The sequence below is a fragment of the Amblyraja radiata genome, chromosome 6 (genome assembly GCF_010909765.2).
Source record: "Amblyraja radiata isolate CabotCenter1 chromosome 6, sAmbRad1.1.pri, whole genome shotgun sequence".
Lineage (NCBI taxonomy): Eukaryota > Metazoa > Chordata > Chondrichthyes > Rajiformes > Rajidae > Amblyraja > Amblyraja radiata.
Genome location: NC_045961.1, coordinates 104,217,423 through 104,236,809, shown reverse-complemented (window position 1 = coordinate 104,236,809; position 19,387 = coordinate 104,217,423). Strand labels below are relative to the sequence as shown.

The 19,387-nt window shown below is 44.4% G+C and overlaps 1 protein-coding gene across 3 annotated transcripts in view; it reads left to right on the top strand.

Moving 5' to 3' along the window:
• The window catches only part of acer3 (alkaline ceramidase 3), a 192,005-nt gene that overhangs the window by 141,239 nt on the left and 31,379 nt on the right, over nt 1–19,387 (top strand). For all 3 annotated transcript variants that reach the window (XR_004412413.1, XM_033023385.1, XM_033023386.1), the window contains exons 7-8: nt 14,300–14,358; nt 17,361–17,462. Coding sequence is in view for 2 of the 3 variants with exons in the window: in XM_033023385.1 (XP_032879276.1) it covers nt 14,300–14,358; nt 17,361–17,462 (161 nt within the window). In the remaining variant the exon portion in view is untranslated. The remainder of the gene's footprint in view (nt 1–14,299; nt 14,359–17,360; nt 17,463–19,387) is intronic.

Genomic DNA, 19,387 nt, shown 5'->3' with positions numbered 1-19,387 from the left:
AGGATCGCGTTCAGTTCTGGGCACCATGTTATTGAAAAGACGATGTCAAGCTGGAAGGGGTGCAGAGTAGATTTACAAGGATGTTGCCAGGACTCAAGGGCCCGAGCCTGAGCTATAGGGAGAGGTTGAGCTGGCTAGAGTGTTCCTTGGAGTATAGGTGGGTGAGGGGTGATCTTGTAGAAGCGTACAAAATCATGAGTAGAATAGATCGAGTAAATGTACAGAGTCTCTTGCCCGGAGTAGGGGAATCGAGAACCAGAGGACATAGGTTTAAAGTGAGGAGGTAAAGATACAAACCTGAGTGGTAACACAAAGGGTGGTGGGTGTATGGAACAAGCTGCCAGAGGAAGTAGTTGAGGCAGATACTATCGCAACGTTTAAGAAACATTTAGACAGGTAAATGGATAGGACAGATTTAGATATATATGGGCCAAACGCAGGCAGATAAGATGAGAGTAGATGGGACATGTTGGTTGGCATAGGCATGTTAGGCTGAAGGGCCTGTTTCCACGCTGTATGACTCTATGACACACTTACTCTAATTTTAAAGGGGCTGTCCCACTGTACAAGCTAACTCAAGAGTTCTCCTGAGTTTCCCCTGATTCGAACTCGGAGAATTACGGTAATAGCCGCTCGTCGGTACTCGGGGCTCTCGTGGAGATTTTTCAACATGTTGAAAAATCTTCACGAGTCTTCACGAACTACCATGTTTCCCTAGTACCGGCCGTTAGCTTTACGAGCCGCTAAGAGACGTCCCGAGCTCCGACGTACCCGCTACGTACATTCTACGTGCTTACCACAAGTTTGATTTTTTTTATAACTCGGGAGAGCTCTTGAATGACCTCGTACAGTGGGACAGCCCCTTTAGCCTCTGAATATCTCTCCACGTCAAAGGCAGCGTTTATTGTTTAATTAAACAGGATGGTTTAAAAGCTACACTGCACAGCCATTAGTTTGGTCCTGTTTATTAACCAGAAATAAGTAATTGGACTTGAACTAGCTTTATGGTTGCTCAAGCATTTAAGTATGTACTGAGATTAAAATGCTGCTACTGTTAGGAATTTTGTACCAGACTTGATGTTGTCTGGTGATTTAAAAATACCTATCATTACTTTCTATAGTTGCAGCCAATAACAGAACTAATATTGGAAATTAGGAGAAAATGTGGATTTTATATAATGAGATTTAATAATTCTGGAAATTACTGGTATGTAAAATAATGTACAATTGATGTTTTCAATGTCTACTCCTGCAGCACTCCTTGTCTTTATCCCCCTCTGTCATGAACTAAATTGGAATGTTCTTCCAAAACTTATTAATGCACCTTCATCCGTCTTCCATGTTGAAGGGGAACAAGGGACTGCAGATGCTGGTTTACAAACCAAAAAAAACCCAGAGTGCTGGGAGTAGCTCAGCAGGTCAGGCAGCATCTCAGCAGAACACTGATAGGTGACATTTTGGGTTGGGACCCTTCTTCAGAGTTGACCTTTCGGGTCAGGACCATTCAATCGCAAGTTTTAAGAAACATTTAGACAGGTACATGGATAGGAGAGGTTTAGAGGGATATGGGCCAAACGCAGGAAGGAGGGACTAGTGTAGATGGGACATGTTGGTCGGTGTGGGTAAGTTGGGCCGAAGTACCTGTTTTTAGGCTGTTGGACTCTATGACAACTCATGGTTGTAGATTTCCAAAAACGGATTCTTCTTGGTTATAAGGAATTGGAGTTAAACATTTGCAGCTTGACTGAAAACAGCTTCTGTGCTTCTGTTTCTGGAATCCAGAACAATTCCGTCTTTGTTGAACTGCAGTAACATTGTTCCATTATATCATTCAATTTTCTTTACCACTTGCTGAGTGAATGAGCTCCGAGATCTTCAACTTGGGGGGGCGATACTTTCATTACCTGCTGCTTCTGTTGTTCTATGCAAGGTTTTTTTTATTGAAAATCAGTCACTGCAGCACATTGTCCTTCCTGAATTTGGACTAATCACTGGTTGTAGGCATGCATTAACTTTGACAGCATGCAATTCAAAACCAGGTTGTTGTGAAATTGGCAGTAGCTACCTGTGAAGAATTATGCTGCGCACTTGAACCAGAAACTCAAATACCTTTCCTTCATTTTTGACATTTTTTAATATGGTATTGCATGATCATCTGCCGCCTTAGGAGAGAGGTAGGGTACAAACAGTTTTGGTCAGTGGAATTCTACAGCACACCAAAGCCAGTTAACCTACTAACCTGTACGTCTTTGGAGTGTGGGAGGAAACTGGAGCACCCAGCGAAAACCCATGTGGTCATAAGGAGAACGTACAGACTCCATACCAACAGCATCCGCAGTCAGAATCAAACCCGGGTCTCTGGCGCTGTGAAGCAGCAACACCACCGCTGTGTCAGGAAGTTGAAGAAGATGAGGCATTTAATATACAAAAATGACAATTAAAAGACACTGTCAGAGGTACATGGATAGGAAAGGTTGAGAGGGATAGGGCCAAAAGCGGGCAAATAGGACTGGCTTAGATGGGCTGTCTGGGTCGGCATGGATGAATTGGACCAAAGGGCTTGTTTCTTTGAAGAACACAATGGTGTTTTATGTCCACCTCAACCAGAAAATGGCATCTGGAAAGTAGGACGTGAAGCCGCAACCGAGGTGGCGATAGCAATCACTGAGCTAAGTTGGCACCAAGACCCAAGAAAATCGATCTGAAAAAGAGCCCCAATCTTAAACACAGTCTGTCCATTTTCCTCATTAGATGCTGCTTGAGCCCTCTGAGTTCCTCCAACACTTATCCAGCACTTTGTCTTTTTTGCTCAAAATTGGTACAGAGTTTGATTACTGTCACTACTACAAACCATTTTTTTTAAACATCTTTAACCGTAAATTGCCGCAGTGAACCATGTAATTTGTTACAATTCGCTGTATGGCAAGATATTACAGTCATCACAAAAGTTAAATGCTGGCGGTCACTTAGTTTTAGAGATACAGCATGGAAACAGGCCCTTTTCGGCCCACAAGTCCACGGTGGCCAGAAATCACCCCGTAAACTAGCACTGAGGACAATTTACTATTTTTACCGAAGCCAATTAACCTGCAAACCTGCACGTCTTTGGAATGTGGGAGGAAACAGGAGGTCCTGGAGAAAACCCATGCAGGTCAGGGGGAGAACGTACAAACTCCGTTCAGACAGCACCCGGATTCGGAATCAAACCCGGGTCTCTGGCGCTGTGAGGCATCAACTCTTCTGTGTCGCCTTTGCTAAAAGACATCAGCGACTTTATGACTGGTCAGGGTATGAGCCTCATGATCCCATGTATTGTGGTTCATACGTGTTGCACACATGGACAGATTGTCTAACAGAGTTTCTCAGTTAGATGTATCTAGTCCAAGCTGGAACATATTGGCAGCTGAAGATAGATACAGAAAGCTGGAGTAACTCAGAGGGACAGGCAGCATCTCTGGAGAGAAGGAATGGGTGACGTGTCAGGTTGAGACTGAAGAAGGGTCTCGACCCGAAACGTCACCCATTCCTTCTCTCCAGAGATGCTGCCTGTTCTGCTGAGTCACTCCAGCTTTCTGTATATCTTTGGTTTAAACCAGTATCTGCAGTTCTTTCCTACACATGTTGGCAGCTGCCTTGCCAGTGGTACTAAGCAACTGTAGTACGTCGAAATCATTCCCACGAGTCTTTAATTTTCCATTTTAATGGAGGGTGGGGACTTAGCAAATTGGAAGATGTAGGCAAGATGCCAACAGCCCATTTGCTGTACTTCAAACTAGGTTTCTTGCGGGGACATCCGCAGTGTTTAGAATAATCGTTCAAACTCTCATCAGCAAATTTGTTTTATAGTGTTGAATTCTTTATTGATATTTTTGTCATTGTTTCGTGGCATTATTTTCAAGCCCTGTTTCTTTCCTCTCTGGAAAAGAGAACTGTGTGTGGACTTTGTACGTTTGCCCTGTGACTGTGAGGGTTGTCTCACATCCCACAGACATACAGCTTTGTCGGGTTAATTGTCCCTCGTGTACAGGATAGTGCTAGTGTACAGGGTGATCGCTGGTCGGCGTGGACCCAAAGGGCTTGTTTCCACACTATATCTCTAACGTCTAGTCTCTCCAGGGAGGTCAGAAGTGGCGGAATTCCAGCAAGCTGTCTGCTTTGTTTGGCTTCGTCTTTGCAGTCTGGCCTGGCTTTCTGCAAAGGCATGGGGATATAGATCATTATAAAGACGTCTAGCATGGAAATGTCTTGAAGGCGCAACATGCTTGTTAATCAGCTTGGCCAGTTGGACTAATGAGCTGGATGAGAATTGAACAAATCTCTGGATGTTTCAGGGGTCAGAGTGGTGTTTGTGGATCCCTGGCCTCAGATCTCATACTGCTGCTTCTTCTCCCTTCTCACTGGAGGTTGCTTCAGTTTCTTTCATAAGTTGTAGGAGCGGAATTAGGCCATTTGGCCCATCATGTCCATCCTGCCATTCAATCATGGCTGATCTACCTTTCCCCCTCCTGCTTTCTCCCTGTAATACACCCTAACATCCATACTCGTCATGAATCTATCAACCTCCACCTTAGAAGTCCCCCAATGACTTGGTTTCCACTGCCGTCTGTGGCAATGAATTTCACCAATTCGCCACCCCCTGACTAAATAAATTCCTCCTCATCTCCTTTCTAAAGGTATGTCCTGTTATTCTGAGGCTGTGCCCTCTGGTCCGAGACTAGTGGAAACATCCTCTCCACATCCACTCTAGCCAGGCCTTTCACTATTCGTGGTCTCGCTGAAATAGTTTAGTTTAGAGATTCAGCACGGAAACGGGCCCTTTGGCCCACAGAGTCCATGCCGACCATTGATCATACATTCACCACAGTTCTTTGTCATTATCCTGAAAATCAGCAATTTGCATTGGCATAGTGTGATTTACATAGAACGTGATGTTCGTGGAAGCTTAAATTTAGTTTTATAGTTTTAATTTAATTTGTTGTCACATGTACTGAGGTACAGTGAAAAGCTTTTGTTGCGTGCTATCCAGTCAGCGGAAAGACTAAACATGATTACATCAAGCCACCCAAATGTACAGATAGATACATGACAAAGGGAATAATGTTTAGTGTAAGGTCTGAGTAAAGATAGTCCAAGGGTCTCCAATGAGGTAGATGGTAGCTCAGAACTGTTCTCTAGTTGTTGGTAGGATGGTTCAGTTGCCTGATCACAGCTGGGAAGAAACTGTCCCTGAATCCAAGAATTTCATTGTTCTACCAGGGACACATGACAATAAACTCTCTTCAGTCTTGAATCTGAAGGTGTGCGGTTTCACACTTCTCTACCTTTCGCTTGATGGGACAGGGGAGAAGAGAGAGTAACCGGGGTGAGACTTGTCCTTGATTATGCTGCTAGCCTTGCCGAGGCAGTTGTGAAGTCTTGCTGAACTAGTGTAGTTTAGCAATTCATTCGTAAATAGGCCCTTTGGCCCACGGAGTCCATGCCAACCTTAGATCATCCATTCACACTAGTTCTATCCACTTTCTACATACAAGGGGAAATTTACACAGGCCCTTTGACCGCCAGGGTTTTCTCCATGTGCTCCGGGTATCCTCCCACGTTCCAAAGACTTGCGTGTTTGTATGTTAATTGGCTTCCGTAAATTGTCCCGAGTGTGTTGGATAGAACGAGCATAGGGTGTGATCACTGGTCGGCACGGACTCCGTGGGCCAAAGGGCCTGTTTTCACCCTGTATCACTAAACCTAAACCTAATCTATCTTAATTTAATTTAAGATGAACTAAATTATCTTCATTTTAAACCAGCATCTGCAGCTCCTTCATAGAAACATAGAAAATAGGTGCAGGAGGAGGCCATTCAGCCCTTCGAGCCAGCATCGCCATTCATTGTGATCATGGCTGATCATCCTCAATCAATAACCCGTGCCTGCCTTCTCCCCATATCCCTTGATTCCACCAGCCCGTAGAGCTCTATCTAACTCAAGAGAGTTTGATAGAGCTCTACGGGCTGGTGGAATCAAGGCATATGGGGAGAAGGCAGGCATGGGTTATTGATCCATCCAGTGATTTGGCCTCCACTACCCTCTGTGGCAGGGAATTCCACAAATTCACAACTCTCTGGGTGAAAACGGTTTTTCTCACCTCAGTCTTAAATGGCCTCCCCTTTATTCTAAGACTTTGGCCCCTGATTCTGAACTCACCCAACATTGGGAACATTTCTTCTGCATCTAATATAATTTTATATGTTTCTATAAGATAACCCCTCATCCTTCTAAACTCCAGTGAATACAAGCCTAGTCTTTTCAATCTTTCCTCATATGACAGTCCCGCCATCCCAGGGATCAATCTCGTGAACCTACGCTGCACTGCCTCAATCACAAGGATGTCCTTCCTCAAATTAGGACACAATACTCCAGATGTGGTCTTACCAGAGCCCTATACAACTGCAGAAGAAATTCCTACATACTTAATTCAGTTTAGTTTAGACCTACAGTGTGGAAACAGGCCCTTTGGCAAACTGAGTCTGCAACGACCAGCGATCACCCCGTACACTAGCACTATCCTACAAGCTATCGACACTTACTGAAGCCAATTAACCGACAAACCTGTGCGTCTTTGGAGTTGGGGAGGAAACTGGAGCACCCTTCTCGAATGGAGCAGCTGGGCTTGTACACTCTGGAGTTTAGAAGGATGAGAGGGTATCTCATTGAAACATATAAGATTGTTAAGGGTTTGGACACAATAGAGTCAGGAAACATGTTCCTGATGATGGGGGTGTCCAGAACCAGGGGCCACAATTTAAGAATAAGGGGTAAGCCATTTAGAACGAAGATGAGGAAACACTTTTTCACACAGAGAGTGGTGAGTCTGGAATTCTCTGCCTCAGAGGGCAGTGGAGGCCGGTTCTCTGGATGCTTTCAAGAGAGAGCTGGATAGGGCTCTTAAAAATAGCGGAGTCAGGGGGTATGGGGAGAAGGCAGGAACAGGGTACTGATTGGGGATGATCATCCATGATCACATTGAATGGCGGTGCTGGCTCGAAGGGCCGAATGGCCTACTCCTGCACCTATTGTCTATTGTCACCCGGAGAAAACCCACAGGGTCACGGGGAGAACGTACAAACACCTCAGACAGCATCCGTAGATGGAATCGAACCTGGGTCTCTGGCGCTGTGAGGCAGCAACTCTACTGCAGCGCCACTATTCGGCCCCATTTTGTTCTTTCATTTCTGCTTCCCAAGTACGCACTTGAGACTGAGGCAGTAACTCAAATCCTGTTTTGCCCAAAGCTCCGCCGTTAAAGGCTGAAACATGAGCTGCTCCAGGTATGGCAGCTTGCAAGTTGCCCTGCAGTATTCGTGTTGGTATTTGCGATCCACGACCCAAATCTGAGAGTGTCTCATTTTATGTATGAATCTCCAGGCATGTTATCATTGCTGTTTCTGAGAATAGCTCAAATCACCTGACAGGACAAACTGTGGGAGAGTTTGACTGTGTTCCCAATTAAATACACTTAGGCACTTCAATAATCTTATTTAATTTGACATCTGCTGGCTTAAGGGGACTCACAATTTAAGCTAGCCAGACACTGCCGGCAGCTGAGGTTATCTGCCGGTCACAGTGTGTAACTAGATATTTAAAGTGGTATTATCTTCATGGGAAAGAAACATTTGGGGCACCAGTTTTGTTTAAAGAACGGCAAGAAGCAGTAATAAAGAATTGTTTTCTTCTTAGATCCAACTGGGCTCAAATAATGTTTTCATATGCTGACATTATTGCTTTACGAGTTAACCCGTAGATAAGAATCAATCAACTGCTGTTAATAAAGATATCTTTAATCAAGCGTGACTCTTTCAGCTTTCCCTTCCCCCTCAACGCATTTGTTAACTAAATTTTATTTTGCTTATTGGCACACTGGCCATAATTTCTTTCCTTGCATGTTAATAAATAGACCTTAGTGCCTGAACTTCATTAAGCTGGAAAAGATGCAGGAAAGATTTACACGAATGTTGCTAGGACTCGAGGGCCTGAGCTATAGGTAGAGTCTGGGCAGGCTAGAACTTTATTTGGAATCATAGAGTGATACAGTGTGGAAAGAGGCCCTTCGGCCCAACTTGCCCACACCGGCCAACAATGTCCCAGCAACAGTAGTCCCACTTGCCTGTGCTTGGTCCATATCCCTCCAAACCTGTCCTATCCATGCACCTGTCTAACTGTTTCTTAAACGATAGGATAGTCCCAGCCTCAATTACCTCCTCTGGCAGCTTGTTCCATACACCCACTACCCTTTGTGTGAAAAAGTTACCCCTCATATTCCTATTAAATCTTTTCCCCTTCATCTTGGAACTGTGTCTTCTGGTCCTCGATTCCCCTACTCTGGGCAAGAGACTCTGTGCATCTACCCAACCTAATCCTCTAATGATTTTGTGCACCTCTATAAGATCCTCCTGCGCTGCATGGAATGGAGACCCAACCTCTCACTATAGTTCACACCCTCTAGTCCTGGCAACATCCTCGTAAATCTTTTCTGAACCCTTTCGAGCTTGACAATATCTTTCTTACAACATGGTGCCCAGAACTGAACACAATGTTCTAAATGCGGTCTCACCAACGTCTTATACAACTGCAACATGACCTCCCAACTTCTATACTCAATACTCTGACTGATGAAGGACAAAGTGCCAAAAGCCTTTTTGACCACCTTATCTACCTGCGACTCGACCTTCAAGGAACCATGCACCTATACTCCTGGATCTCTCTGCTCTACAACATTACCTAGAGGCCTACCATTGACTGTGTTGATCCTACCTTTGTTTAACGTCCCAAAATACATTTTGCAGATAGTTCCAATGATTTGGAACTATCTGCAAAACCACTCACTTTTGTATCAAACGTGCTAATCTTGCCCTGTATGTTCTCATCCCAATCATTGATGTAGATGACAAAACGGTAACGGGCCCAGCACCGAACCTTGAGGCACACCACTAGTCACATGCATCCAGTCCGATAAGCAACCTTCCACCATCACCCTCTGCTTCCTTCCATGGAGCCAATTTGCTATCCATTCAGCTATCTCTCCGTGGATCCTGTGCGATCTAACCTTCCAGAGCAATTTCTTGGAGAGCAGGAAGCTGAGGGATGTTCTTATAAAGGTGCGGGGGGTTAGATAGGGTGAATGCGCCTTTTTCCCAGTATAAGGGAAATCAATGACTAGAGGGCACAGGTTTAAGGTGAGAGGGAATAAAGTATGAGGGAAACCGGGAGGAGGCAACTTTTTTCCACAGAGGGAGGAATCTGTGGAATTCTGTGGAATTCTCTGCCACAGAAGGTAGTTGAGGCCAGTTCATTGGCTATATTTAAGAGGGAGTTAGATGTGACCCTTGTGGCTAAAGGGATCAGGGGGTATGGAGAGAAGGCAGGGATGGGATACTGAGTTGGATGATCAGCCATGATCATATTGAATGGCGGTGCAGGCTCGAAGGGCCGAATGGCCTACTCCTGCACCTATTTTCTATGTTTCTATGGGAGATGGTTATATGAAATGAGCTGTGTCGTGCAGTTAGTTTAGTAGAGGGATAAGCATGGAAACAGACCCTTGGGCCCACTGAGTCCATGCCGACCATCGATCACGCAATCACACTAGTTCTATGTTAACCCACTTATCAACTCCGGACACATTGGGGGCAATTTACAGATGCCAATTATCCTACAAACCTATGTGCTTTTTAAAATGTAGGTTTAATTTAGTTTAGTTTAGAGAATAAGCGTAGAAACAGGCCCTTGGGCCACTGAGTCCGTGCCGACCAGCGATCCCCGCACACTAACACTATCCTACACACGCTAGAGACAATTTTACATTCATACCAAGCCAATTAGCCTACAAACTTTGTGCGTCTTTGCAGTGTGGGAGGAAACCGGAGCACCCGGAGAAAACCCACGCGGTCACAGGGAGAACCTGCATGCTCCGTACAGACAGCACCCGTAGTCAGGATCGAACCCAGATCTCTGGCGCTGTGCAGCAGCAGCTCTACCCGCTGCACCACCGTGCTGCCACCATGATATCCAATCCTTTATAGTAGATTCCAACTTGTTCACAATTATTAATGTTAAGCTGTCTGGTTGGTGGCTTCTATCCCTCCTTTCTTAAATGGTGGATCATATTTGGTACATTCCAATTTGTGGGAACTATTTCATAGATTTTGGAAACTGGTCGCTATGCCCCAGAACAAACTCTTTTCAAAACTCGGTGAGGTCAAATAATGATAACCGTGGGATTTATTTGTTACTGGATCATTAACTTCTCTGCTAGTTAAGTTCATTATTAGTTTAATTTAATAGCACTTTATTTTACTAATACTACTTTCTTTTATTTAATTAGATTAGTTTAGAGATGCAGCATGGAAACAGGCCCTTTGGCCCACTGAGTCCACACCGACTATCGATCACCCGTTCACACTAGTTCTGTGTTATCCCGTCTTTATCATCCACTCCCTCAACACTTGCGGTCATTTGCAGAGGCCATTTAACCTAAACACCCGCATGTCTTCGGGATGTGGGAGGAAATGTAGCACCAGCAGGAAATCAACATGGTCGCGGGGAGAACGTGCAAACTCCACGCAAACAGCGTCAGAGTTCAGGATCGAACCTGTGTCTGTGTCGCCCCGCACCTCCAGCATCAATGTATTTTTGTCTAATTCGATGAAGACAGACTTAAAAATATTTGTTTAATTTCTCCCTCCTAACCCCATTCTCCTGCCTTCTCCCTGACACCCGTACTAATCAAGAATCTATCTCTGCCTTAAAAATATCCATTGTCTTGGCCTCTGCAGCCTTCTGTGGCAAAGAATTGCACAGATTCACCACCCTGTAGCAACAATCCAATTCTTGGCAATTTGTGTCTATTTGGGCAGTTACTTTATATATAACCATATAACAATTACAGCACGGAAACAGGCCATCTCGGCCCTTCTAGTCTGTGCCGAACACTTATTCTCCCCTAGTCCCATCTACCTGCACTCAGACCATAACCCTCCATTCCTTTCCCGTCCATATACCTATCCAATTTATTTTTAAATGATAAAATCGAACCTGCCTCCACCACTTCCACTGGAAGCTCATTCCACACAGCTACCACTCTCTGAGTAAAGAAGATCCCCCTCATGTTACCCCTAAACTTCTGTCCCTTAATTCTCAAGTCATGTCCTCTTGTTTGAATCTTCCCTACTCTCAATGGGAAAAGCTTATCCACGTCAACTCTGTCTATCCCTCTCATCATTTTAAAGACCTCTATCAAGTCCCCCCTTAACCTTCTGCGCTCCAAAGAATAAAGACCTAACTTGTTCAACCTTTCTCTGTAATTTAGTTGCTGAAACCCAGGCAACATTCTAGTAAATCTCCTCTGTACTCTCTCTATTTTGTTGACATCCTTCCTATAATTAGGCGACCAAAATTGTACACCATACTCCAGAATTGGTCTCACCAATGCCTTGTACAATTTTAACATTACATTCCAACTTCTACAATCAATGCTCTGATTTATAACGGCCAGCACACCAAAAAGCTTTCTTTACCACCGTATCTACATGAGATTCCACCTTCAGGGAACTATGCACAGTTATTCCTAGATCCCTCTGTTCAACTGCATTCCTCAATTCACTACCATTTACCATGTACGTCCTATTTTGATTTGTCCTGCCAAGATGTAGCACCTCACACTTATCAGCATTAAACTTTGTGTGTAATGCAATATACATTTTGATCTTGTGCTTTTAAATTTGACCATTTAAGATTTTTGCATAGAACACAAAGTACTGGAGTAACTCAGCGGGTCAGACAGCGTCTCTGGAGAACATGGATAGGTTCATTTGGATTCATGTTCTCCAGACACGCATCATACTACCTTGGCAAGGCCAGCAGCATAATCAAGGACGAGTCACACCACGGCCACTCCCTCTTCTCCCCTCTCCCATCGGGCAAAAGGTATAGAAGTGTGAAAACCAGATTCTGGGACAGTTTCTTCCCAGCTGTTATCAGGCAATTGACCATCCTACCAACAACTAGAGAGCTGTCCTCAACGGCTATCTACCTCATTGGAGACCCTTGGACTCTCTTTACTCGGACTTCACTGGCTTTATCTTGAACTAAACTTTATTCACATTATCCCCTTTATAATGTATCTGTTCACTGTGGATGGCTTGATTGTAATCATCTTGTCGTTCTATTGACTGGTTAGCACTCGACAAAAGCTTTTCACTGTACCTCGATACACATGACAATGAACTAAATTAAAGTCAGAGATAGATTCATACAGTGTGGAAACAGGCCCTTCAGCCCAACTTGCCCACACTGGCCTACATATCCCAGCTACACTAGTCCCACCTGCCGCGTTTGGTCCATATCTCTCCAAGCTTGTCGTGCCTGTGTACCTGTCAAACTGCCTCTTAAAAGTTGGGATAGTCCCTGCCTCAACAACCTCCTCTGGCAGCCTGTTCCATACACTCACCACCCTTTGTGTGAAAATGTTACCCCTCAGATTCCTATTAAATATTTTTCCACCTTAAACCTATGCCCTCTGGCCCTCTAGATAGATGCTACCTAACTAGCTGCGTTACTCCAGCACTTTGTGTCTGTTTATTCATAACTTAGTGTTAAAAAAAAAACTGACTTCATCTCTGATGCCCTTCAGAGATCGAGATGCGTCATCCTTATCGAGCCTGGCTTGTACCAGTGTGACCTCACGCCAGCATGCCCAACTTGTACCCATACAAATGACACAGCAAGCTGCCGCGATGGACAACAAATGCTGGCCTTGCTAGATAGGCCCTGCGCTCAATAATGAAGTTACAAAATAAACTGCCGATACTTAATCTACATAAACAAAGCTAACCTTCTTCCCTTTGATTGTAAATGAAATTTCATCGCCCATATCTTACAATAATAACAATTATAATGAAGACACGATTTCTCGATGTTTGTTTAGCTTCTGATATATTGACATGAGTCTATGATCCCCTTATTTAGATTCTGTTCAGAATGGTTGTGGAGAGCTGAATGATGTTAAATCTCAGTTGATCGCAGAATGATGACTTTGTGTAGGTGATGGAGGAACTTTGATGGGAAAGGGGCCCTTGTTTGCAGCACTTCCAACAATGAAGGGGTTAAAAATGTCCACACTCTTGTAACGGTTTATTACCCAGAGATTCTATTAGATTCTCTCAATTAGTGCATTGGAATGTAATGAATCTGTATCTTTGGTCACATAGGAATTCAATCTTGCCTAGAACACAGTGCTTGAGAACTCAGTAGTTCAGGCAACGTCCCTGGAAGACATGGATCGGTGACTTTTGGGGTGAAACTTTTCTTCAGACTACTTCAGACTGAAAAAAAGTCCCAACCCAAATCATCACCTATCCATGTCCTTCTGAGAGCTTCCTGACATTCTGTGAGTTACTCCATCACTTTTTGTTCACAAGAGCATGTGATAGGAGCTGAATTTGGCCATTCGGCCCATCAAGTCTACTCATGGCTGATCTATCTCTCCCTCTTAACCCCATTGTCCTGCCTTCTGCCCATTACCTCTGACGCCCGTACTAATCAAAGAACCCATTCTGAGAACCCATTTGCAGTATAGATAGATACTAGATGGTCAGCATAGGTGTGGTGGGTTGAAGAGCGTGTTTCTGTGCTGTGTACTAGACTCTTGACTATGAGAAGGTTGTTGAGACCAAGTTTAGAAGGAAACATGTTCCCGATGTTGGGGGAGTCCAGAACCAGGGGCACAGTTTAAGAATAAGGGGTACGCCATTTAGAACGGAGACGAGGAAACACTTTTTCTCACAGAGAGTTGTGAGTCTGTGGAATTCTCTGCCTCAGAGGGCGGTGGAGGCAGGTTCTCTGGATACTTTCAAGAGAGAGCTAGATAGGGCTCTTAAAAATAGCGGAGTCAGGGGATGTGGGGAGAAGGCAGGAACGGGGTACTGATTGAGGATGATCAGCCATGATCACATTGAATGGCGGTGCTGGCTCGAAGGGCTGAATGGCCTACTCCTGCACCTATTGTCTATTGCTGAATATATTTAAGATCAAGGCAGATCCACAGGACATCAGGGCTATGTTGGGGATCAGCCATGATGCAGAATGGCTCAATGTCTATGCTTCCATTGGATTGATTGAATTCTTTAGCTGTTTTAACCCAGCGTATCCAACATATATGTGTGGAGATGTGATATTCCGTGTTGTATGTGATATTCCGTGTTCCGTGATCTAATCCATGTGTACTTATCCTAACTTCATTTCCCTTTTTCAGGTTATGTATGGTTTTCTAGTTGGCTGTTTAGTCCTACGATCAATATATATTGTCACATGGTAAGTCTAACTTGAACACAGCATTTAATTATTAGAGTTGTGTGGTACAGGTCCACTACCAATTTTCTGGCAACTGGCTAGTCCGGCACCTCCTTTAATCCAATCAAAATTACGAGAGCGCACTTGAAATCCCCCTCACGGAACTCCCCCCGAAAATGTGGCGCCTAGGCCGGGTGAGGCGGCCGATCTCGACCTCATTGATACTTCCGCGATTCAACCAAACGGCGGGTCGAATTAGTGTTGTCAATAAGACAACAATCTTATAGAGATACAGCGCGGATCTTATAGAGATACAGGGCAGAGCCCAGGACTCTGGAACTCCAACCCGGCCACAGCCAGCAGATCCGTTCCCATATCCGACTTCCGCAGCCGATCACCGGGTCGAGCTTGTCCCCTGCAGCCGGGGCTTTGGAACTCCGACCCAGCTGGAGCCGGCAGATCCGTTCCCATAGCCGGCTTTCGAGGCCGACTTTGCAGCCTGGTATCTCGCCCCCCCGAGGCCGTGACCTCTGTTGCTCCAACGGATAAACCAGCAAGACTCTGAAACCATGGGTGCCGTGCCAGATAATCGGTGGTGGACCTATACATAAATGAATGCTTTAAGGGTTTCCAAAGGATACACAAAGTTACAACATGCAATCAGGATTTCTGTTAAGTCATTTTGGCTTTGATTATTTTATTGGTCTAGTGTAGTTTAAGTAATCTTAGACAGGGCAGAAGGTAGAATTTAAATCTAATATCACATTCATCAAGGGACTAAAACGTAGTGCAGGAAGGTGAAATTAGATTGAGAAAGGCAATGTCCTTGAATTCAGATTCTCGTCGAGGTTACGAAGACTAATCAAAAGAGCAGATAAATAAGAAAATAAATATAATTGAAGTCACTAAGTATATAAAACTTGATACTGAGTGCAGTTTTCAAAATATTATTCCTCCTAGTGATTGTGTGTGCTTGTTTTCTTCTTTGTTTTCAGCATTAGTTTGGTCAGCTTGACCCTTGGCTGGTCCATTCAAGCCCTGTAGAGCTCTTTGTTCCATTTTATAGTCCTTCCATGAGTGAGTCCATCCGCCTGCTGGGTAATTTTCCTCTGAAGTTTAGTTTAGTTTTGAGATACAGCGCTGAAACAGATCCTTCGGCACACCGAGTCTGCCCCGACCAGCGATCCCCGCACACTAACGCTATCCTACACGCACTGGGGACAATTTACAATTTTACCAAGCCAATTAACCAGCAAACATGTATGTCTTTGGAGTGTGTGAGGAAACTGGAGCACCCGCAGAAAACCCACGCAGGCCTCGGGGAGAACGTACAATCTGTAGTTGAGGTCGATACGATCACAACATTAAAAAAAAATTCTACAGGTATATGGATAGGATAGGTTTAGAAAAGTATGGACTAAATACAGGCAGGAGGGACTAGTATAGCTGGGGTATGCTGGTCAGCATGGGCAAGTTGGGCCAAAGGGCCTGCTTCCATGCTGTATGATTCTATGACTCTAACCAACTTTAATTGAAAATCAAAAAGTAAATGCAGACTCTGGAAATACTCAACAGGTCAGACAGTATCCATGGAGAATGAAAGGCCACTGATCTAAAACACCCATCCTATTTCTGTCTCTGCAGATGTTGCCTACCTTGCCGAGTATTTTTCTAGCTCTTTCTGTTATTACCGAGCTTTAATCTGGTTTAAGAATGCTTGATTAGCTTGCATTTACGAACTTATGCATTTAATCTAACGGTTTAATGTTTGCAACAGAGACTGTCACTCCAGCATTGGTCTCTTCAGCCATAAGCTACGCTGCTCTAGCTGAGGTTTGGAGCAAGCAGCCAACAACTAGGATGCATCACCCATGGTCAGTCATGACCGAGGGTAGCCTACGATTAATGTTTGTAGTAAAAGACGTTCATCTTCTTTGTAGTAAAAGGTGGTTCATCTCCTTGAAATTATTCCAAATGTCGTGATCTTTATTTAGATTCTCTGTTTCAGATCTTTTCCGGAGATAGATGTAACAATGGGTTAGAAAATTATTTGAAGCCATTTCATTGGGAAAGCCAACAGCTATTCAATAGGTTGCACAGTGGCGCAGCAGCAATGTTGCTGCCTTACAGCTCCAGAGACCTGGGTTTGACCCTGACTATGTTGTGCTGTCTACATGTAGTCTACATAGGCTATACGGAGTTTGTCCGTACTTCCTGTGATCTCCAGGGTTTCCTCTGGCTGCTCCGGTTTCCTCCCACACTCCAAAGATGTACAGGTTTGTAGGTTAATTGGCTTGGTATAATTGTAAATTGGCCTCAGTGTGTGGGATAGAGTTAAAGTGCGGGGATTGCTGCTCAGCGCGGACTCGGTGGGCCGAAGGGCCTGTTTCCGCGCACTATCTCTATAAGATTGTTGTCTTATTGACAACACCAACTACCCCGTGCTAATCTCCGCCATGATTCACGAATCCATTGAAGGTTCCGTGGCAACTTTGTAAAATTTTGCTTCAGATGGAAGCAATGTAGCATTAGGAAGGAACAACACCAACATTATCTATCCGGTCATTTACCTTTCCGGCATGTCTAGGGTCGTACTTCATATAAATTGATTTCCGTACTTGATTCCATCAGAAATACCTTGGAGTGTAAGCACCCTCTAGGATCAGGATATGCCAGAGCACTCGCTTTCATAGAAACATAGAAAATAGGTGCAGGAGTAGGCCATTCGGCCTGCACCGCCATTCAATACAATCATGGCTAAAGAGCTAAAGCCAGAAGAGAGAACTCTCTTGAAAAAAATCCAGTAAATTGGCCTCCACTGCCTTCTGTGGCAGAGAATTCCACAGATTCACAACTCTCTGTATGAATAGGTTTTGTCCTCATTTCAGTCCTAAATGGCCTACCCCTTATTCTTAAACCGCGACCCCTGGTTCTGGACTCCCCCAACTAGCTAGCCTGTCCAATTCCTTAGGAATTTTATGTTTCTACAAGATCCAAGATTATGACTTTTATTTTTCTTTCAGGGTCTACCCGTGGCTGAGGCCTCTTGCCTACACATCTCTAGGTGTATTTCTGATGGGCTTTATTCTCTGGAATGTGGACAACATCTTATGTGATAATTTAAGGTATATTTTTATTCTACTTTGGGGCAGGCAGATCTAATGCGGTATTGTTATTCCAATATCCACCAAGTAGGTCAATTACAGTGGATAGCTAACAGATTTCTCCTGAGATATGTATGATGCCTGGCATGGGCACAGGATGAAATTGCTTCCAGCAGAACTGTGGAACTAAACTTCAAACTGAATTTCAATTTACTTTTCATAAACCTCAGCTAGAAGGGAAAAGGAGAAAGCAAATCCTTTCTTTTTTCCCTTCTCGCTGAGGGTTATGAGAGTAGAATCGTTTAAAAATGGTACCCGGACACCGCAGTTCAGCGGGTGACGCAGTGACGCAGCTGGTAAAGCTGCCGCCTCACAGCGCCCGAGACATTGGTTCGATTCTGACCTTGGGTGCTGTCTGTGTGGAGTTTGCACGTTCTCCCTTTGACCACCTGGCTTTCCTCCAGGTGCTCCGGTTTCCTCCCACATCTCAAAAACGCGGGTGGTTGTCGATTAATTGGCTCTCTTGTAAATTGGCCTGAGTGTGTAGAGAGTGGATGAGAAATTGGGATAACATGGAACTAGTGTGAGCAGGTGATCAGTGGTCGGCGTGGACTCGGAGAGCTGAAGTGCCTGTTTCCATGCTGTATCTCCAACCAAGCGAGACAGAGATACCTGGAACATTTATATTATAGATGACCATTCAAGTTAATCTGACAATTTTTTTAACAATCACATAGAAACATAGAAAATAGGTGCAGGAGGAGGCCATTCGGCCCTTCGAGCCTGCACCAGCATTCAATATGATCATGGCTGATCATCCAAAATCACTACCCCGTTCCAACTTTTTCCCCATATCCCTTGATTCCCTTAGCCCAAAGAGCTAAATCTAACTCTCTTGAAAACAAGATAATAGACAACAGGTGCAGGAGTAGGCCATTCGGCCCTTCGAGCCAGCACCGTCATTCTATGTGATCCTGGCTGATCATCCACAATCAGTACCCCGTTCCTGACTTCTCCCCATATCCCCAGACTCCGCTATCTTTAAGAGCCCTATCTAGCTCTCTCTTGAAAGTATCCAGAGAACCTGCCTCCATCACCCTCTGAGGCAAAGATGAAATCCTTGGCTTTGCAAAGAGAGGCACGAACTACAAAAGCAAAGAAGTTGTAGGAATCTTCCAAAAATCATTGGATAGACTTCAGATGGAGTCAAGTAGTGAGGGTGGGTAATTGGCAAAATGATCAGAGAGGATGGGGGGAGAACTTATTTTGTTACACAGTAAATGACAGTGATCTGAATTGCATCCCTAAACTCTGGTGGAACCTGATTCAGTGATGACTTTTGGACGGCAGAAATGATTAGATACTTAAATGAAAAGCTGTGTAGCAGTTGAGTTTATTGTCATGTGTACCGGGGCACAGTGAAAAGCTTTTTGTTGCATGCTATCCAGTCAACGGAAAGACAATACGTGATTACAATCGAGCCATTTACAGTGTATGGATACATATAACCATATAACAATTACAGCACGGAAACAGGCCATCTCGACCCTTCCAGTCCGTGCCGAACATGTATTCTCCCCTAGTCCCATATACCTGCGCTCAGACCATAACCCTCCATTCCTTTCCCGTCCATATAACTATCCAATTTATTTTTAAATGATAAAAATGAACCTGCCTCCACCACCTTCACTGGAAGCTCATTCCACACAGCCACCACTCTCTGAGTAAAGAAGTTCCCCCTCATGTTACCCCTAAACTTCTGTCCCTTAATTCTCAAGTCATGTCCACTTGTTTGAATCTTCCCTACTCTCAGTGGGAAAAGCTTATCCACGTCAACTCTGTCTATCCCTCTCATCATTTTAAAGACCTCTATCAAGTCCTCCCTTAACCTTCTGCGCTCCAAAGAATAAAGCCCTAACTTGTTCAACCTTTCTCTGTAAATGATA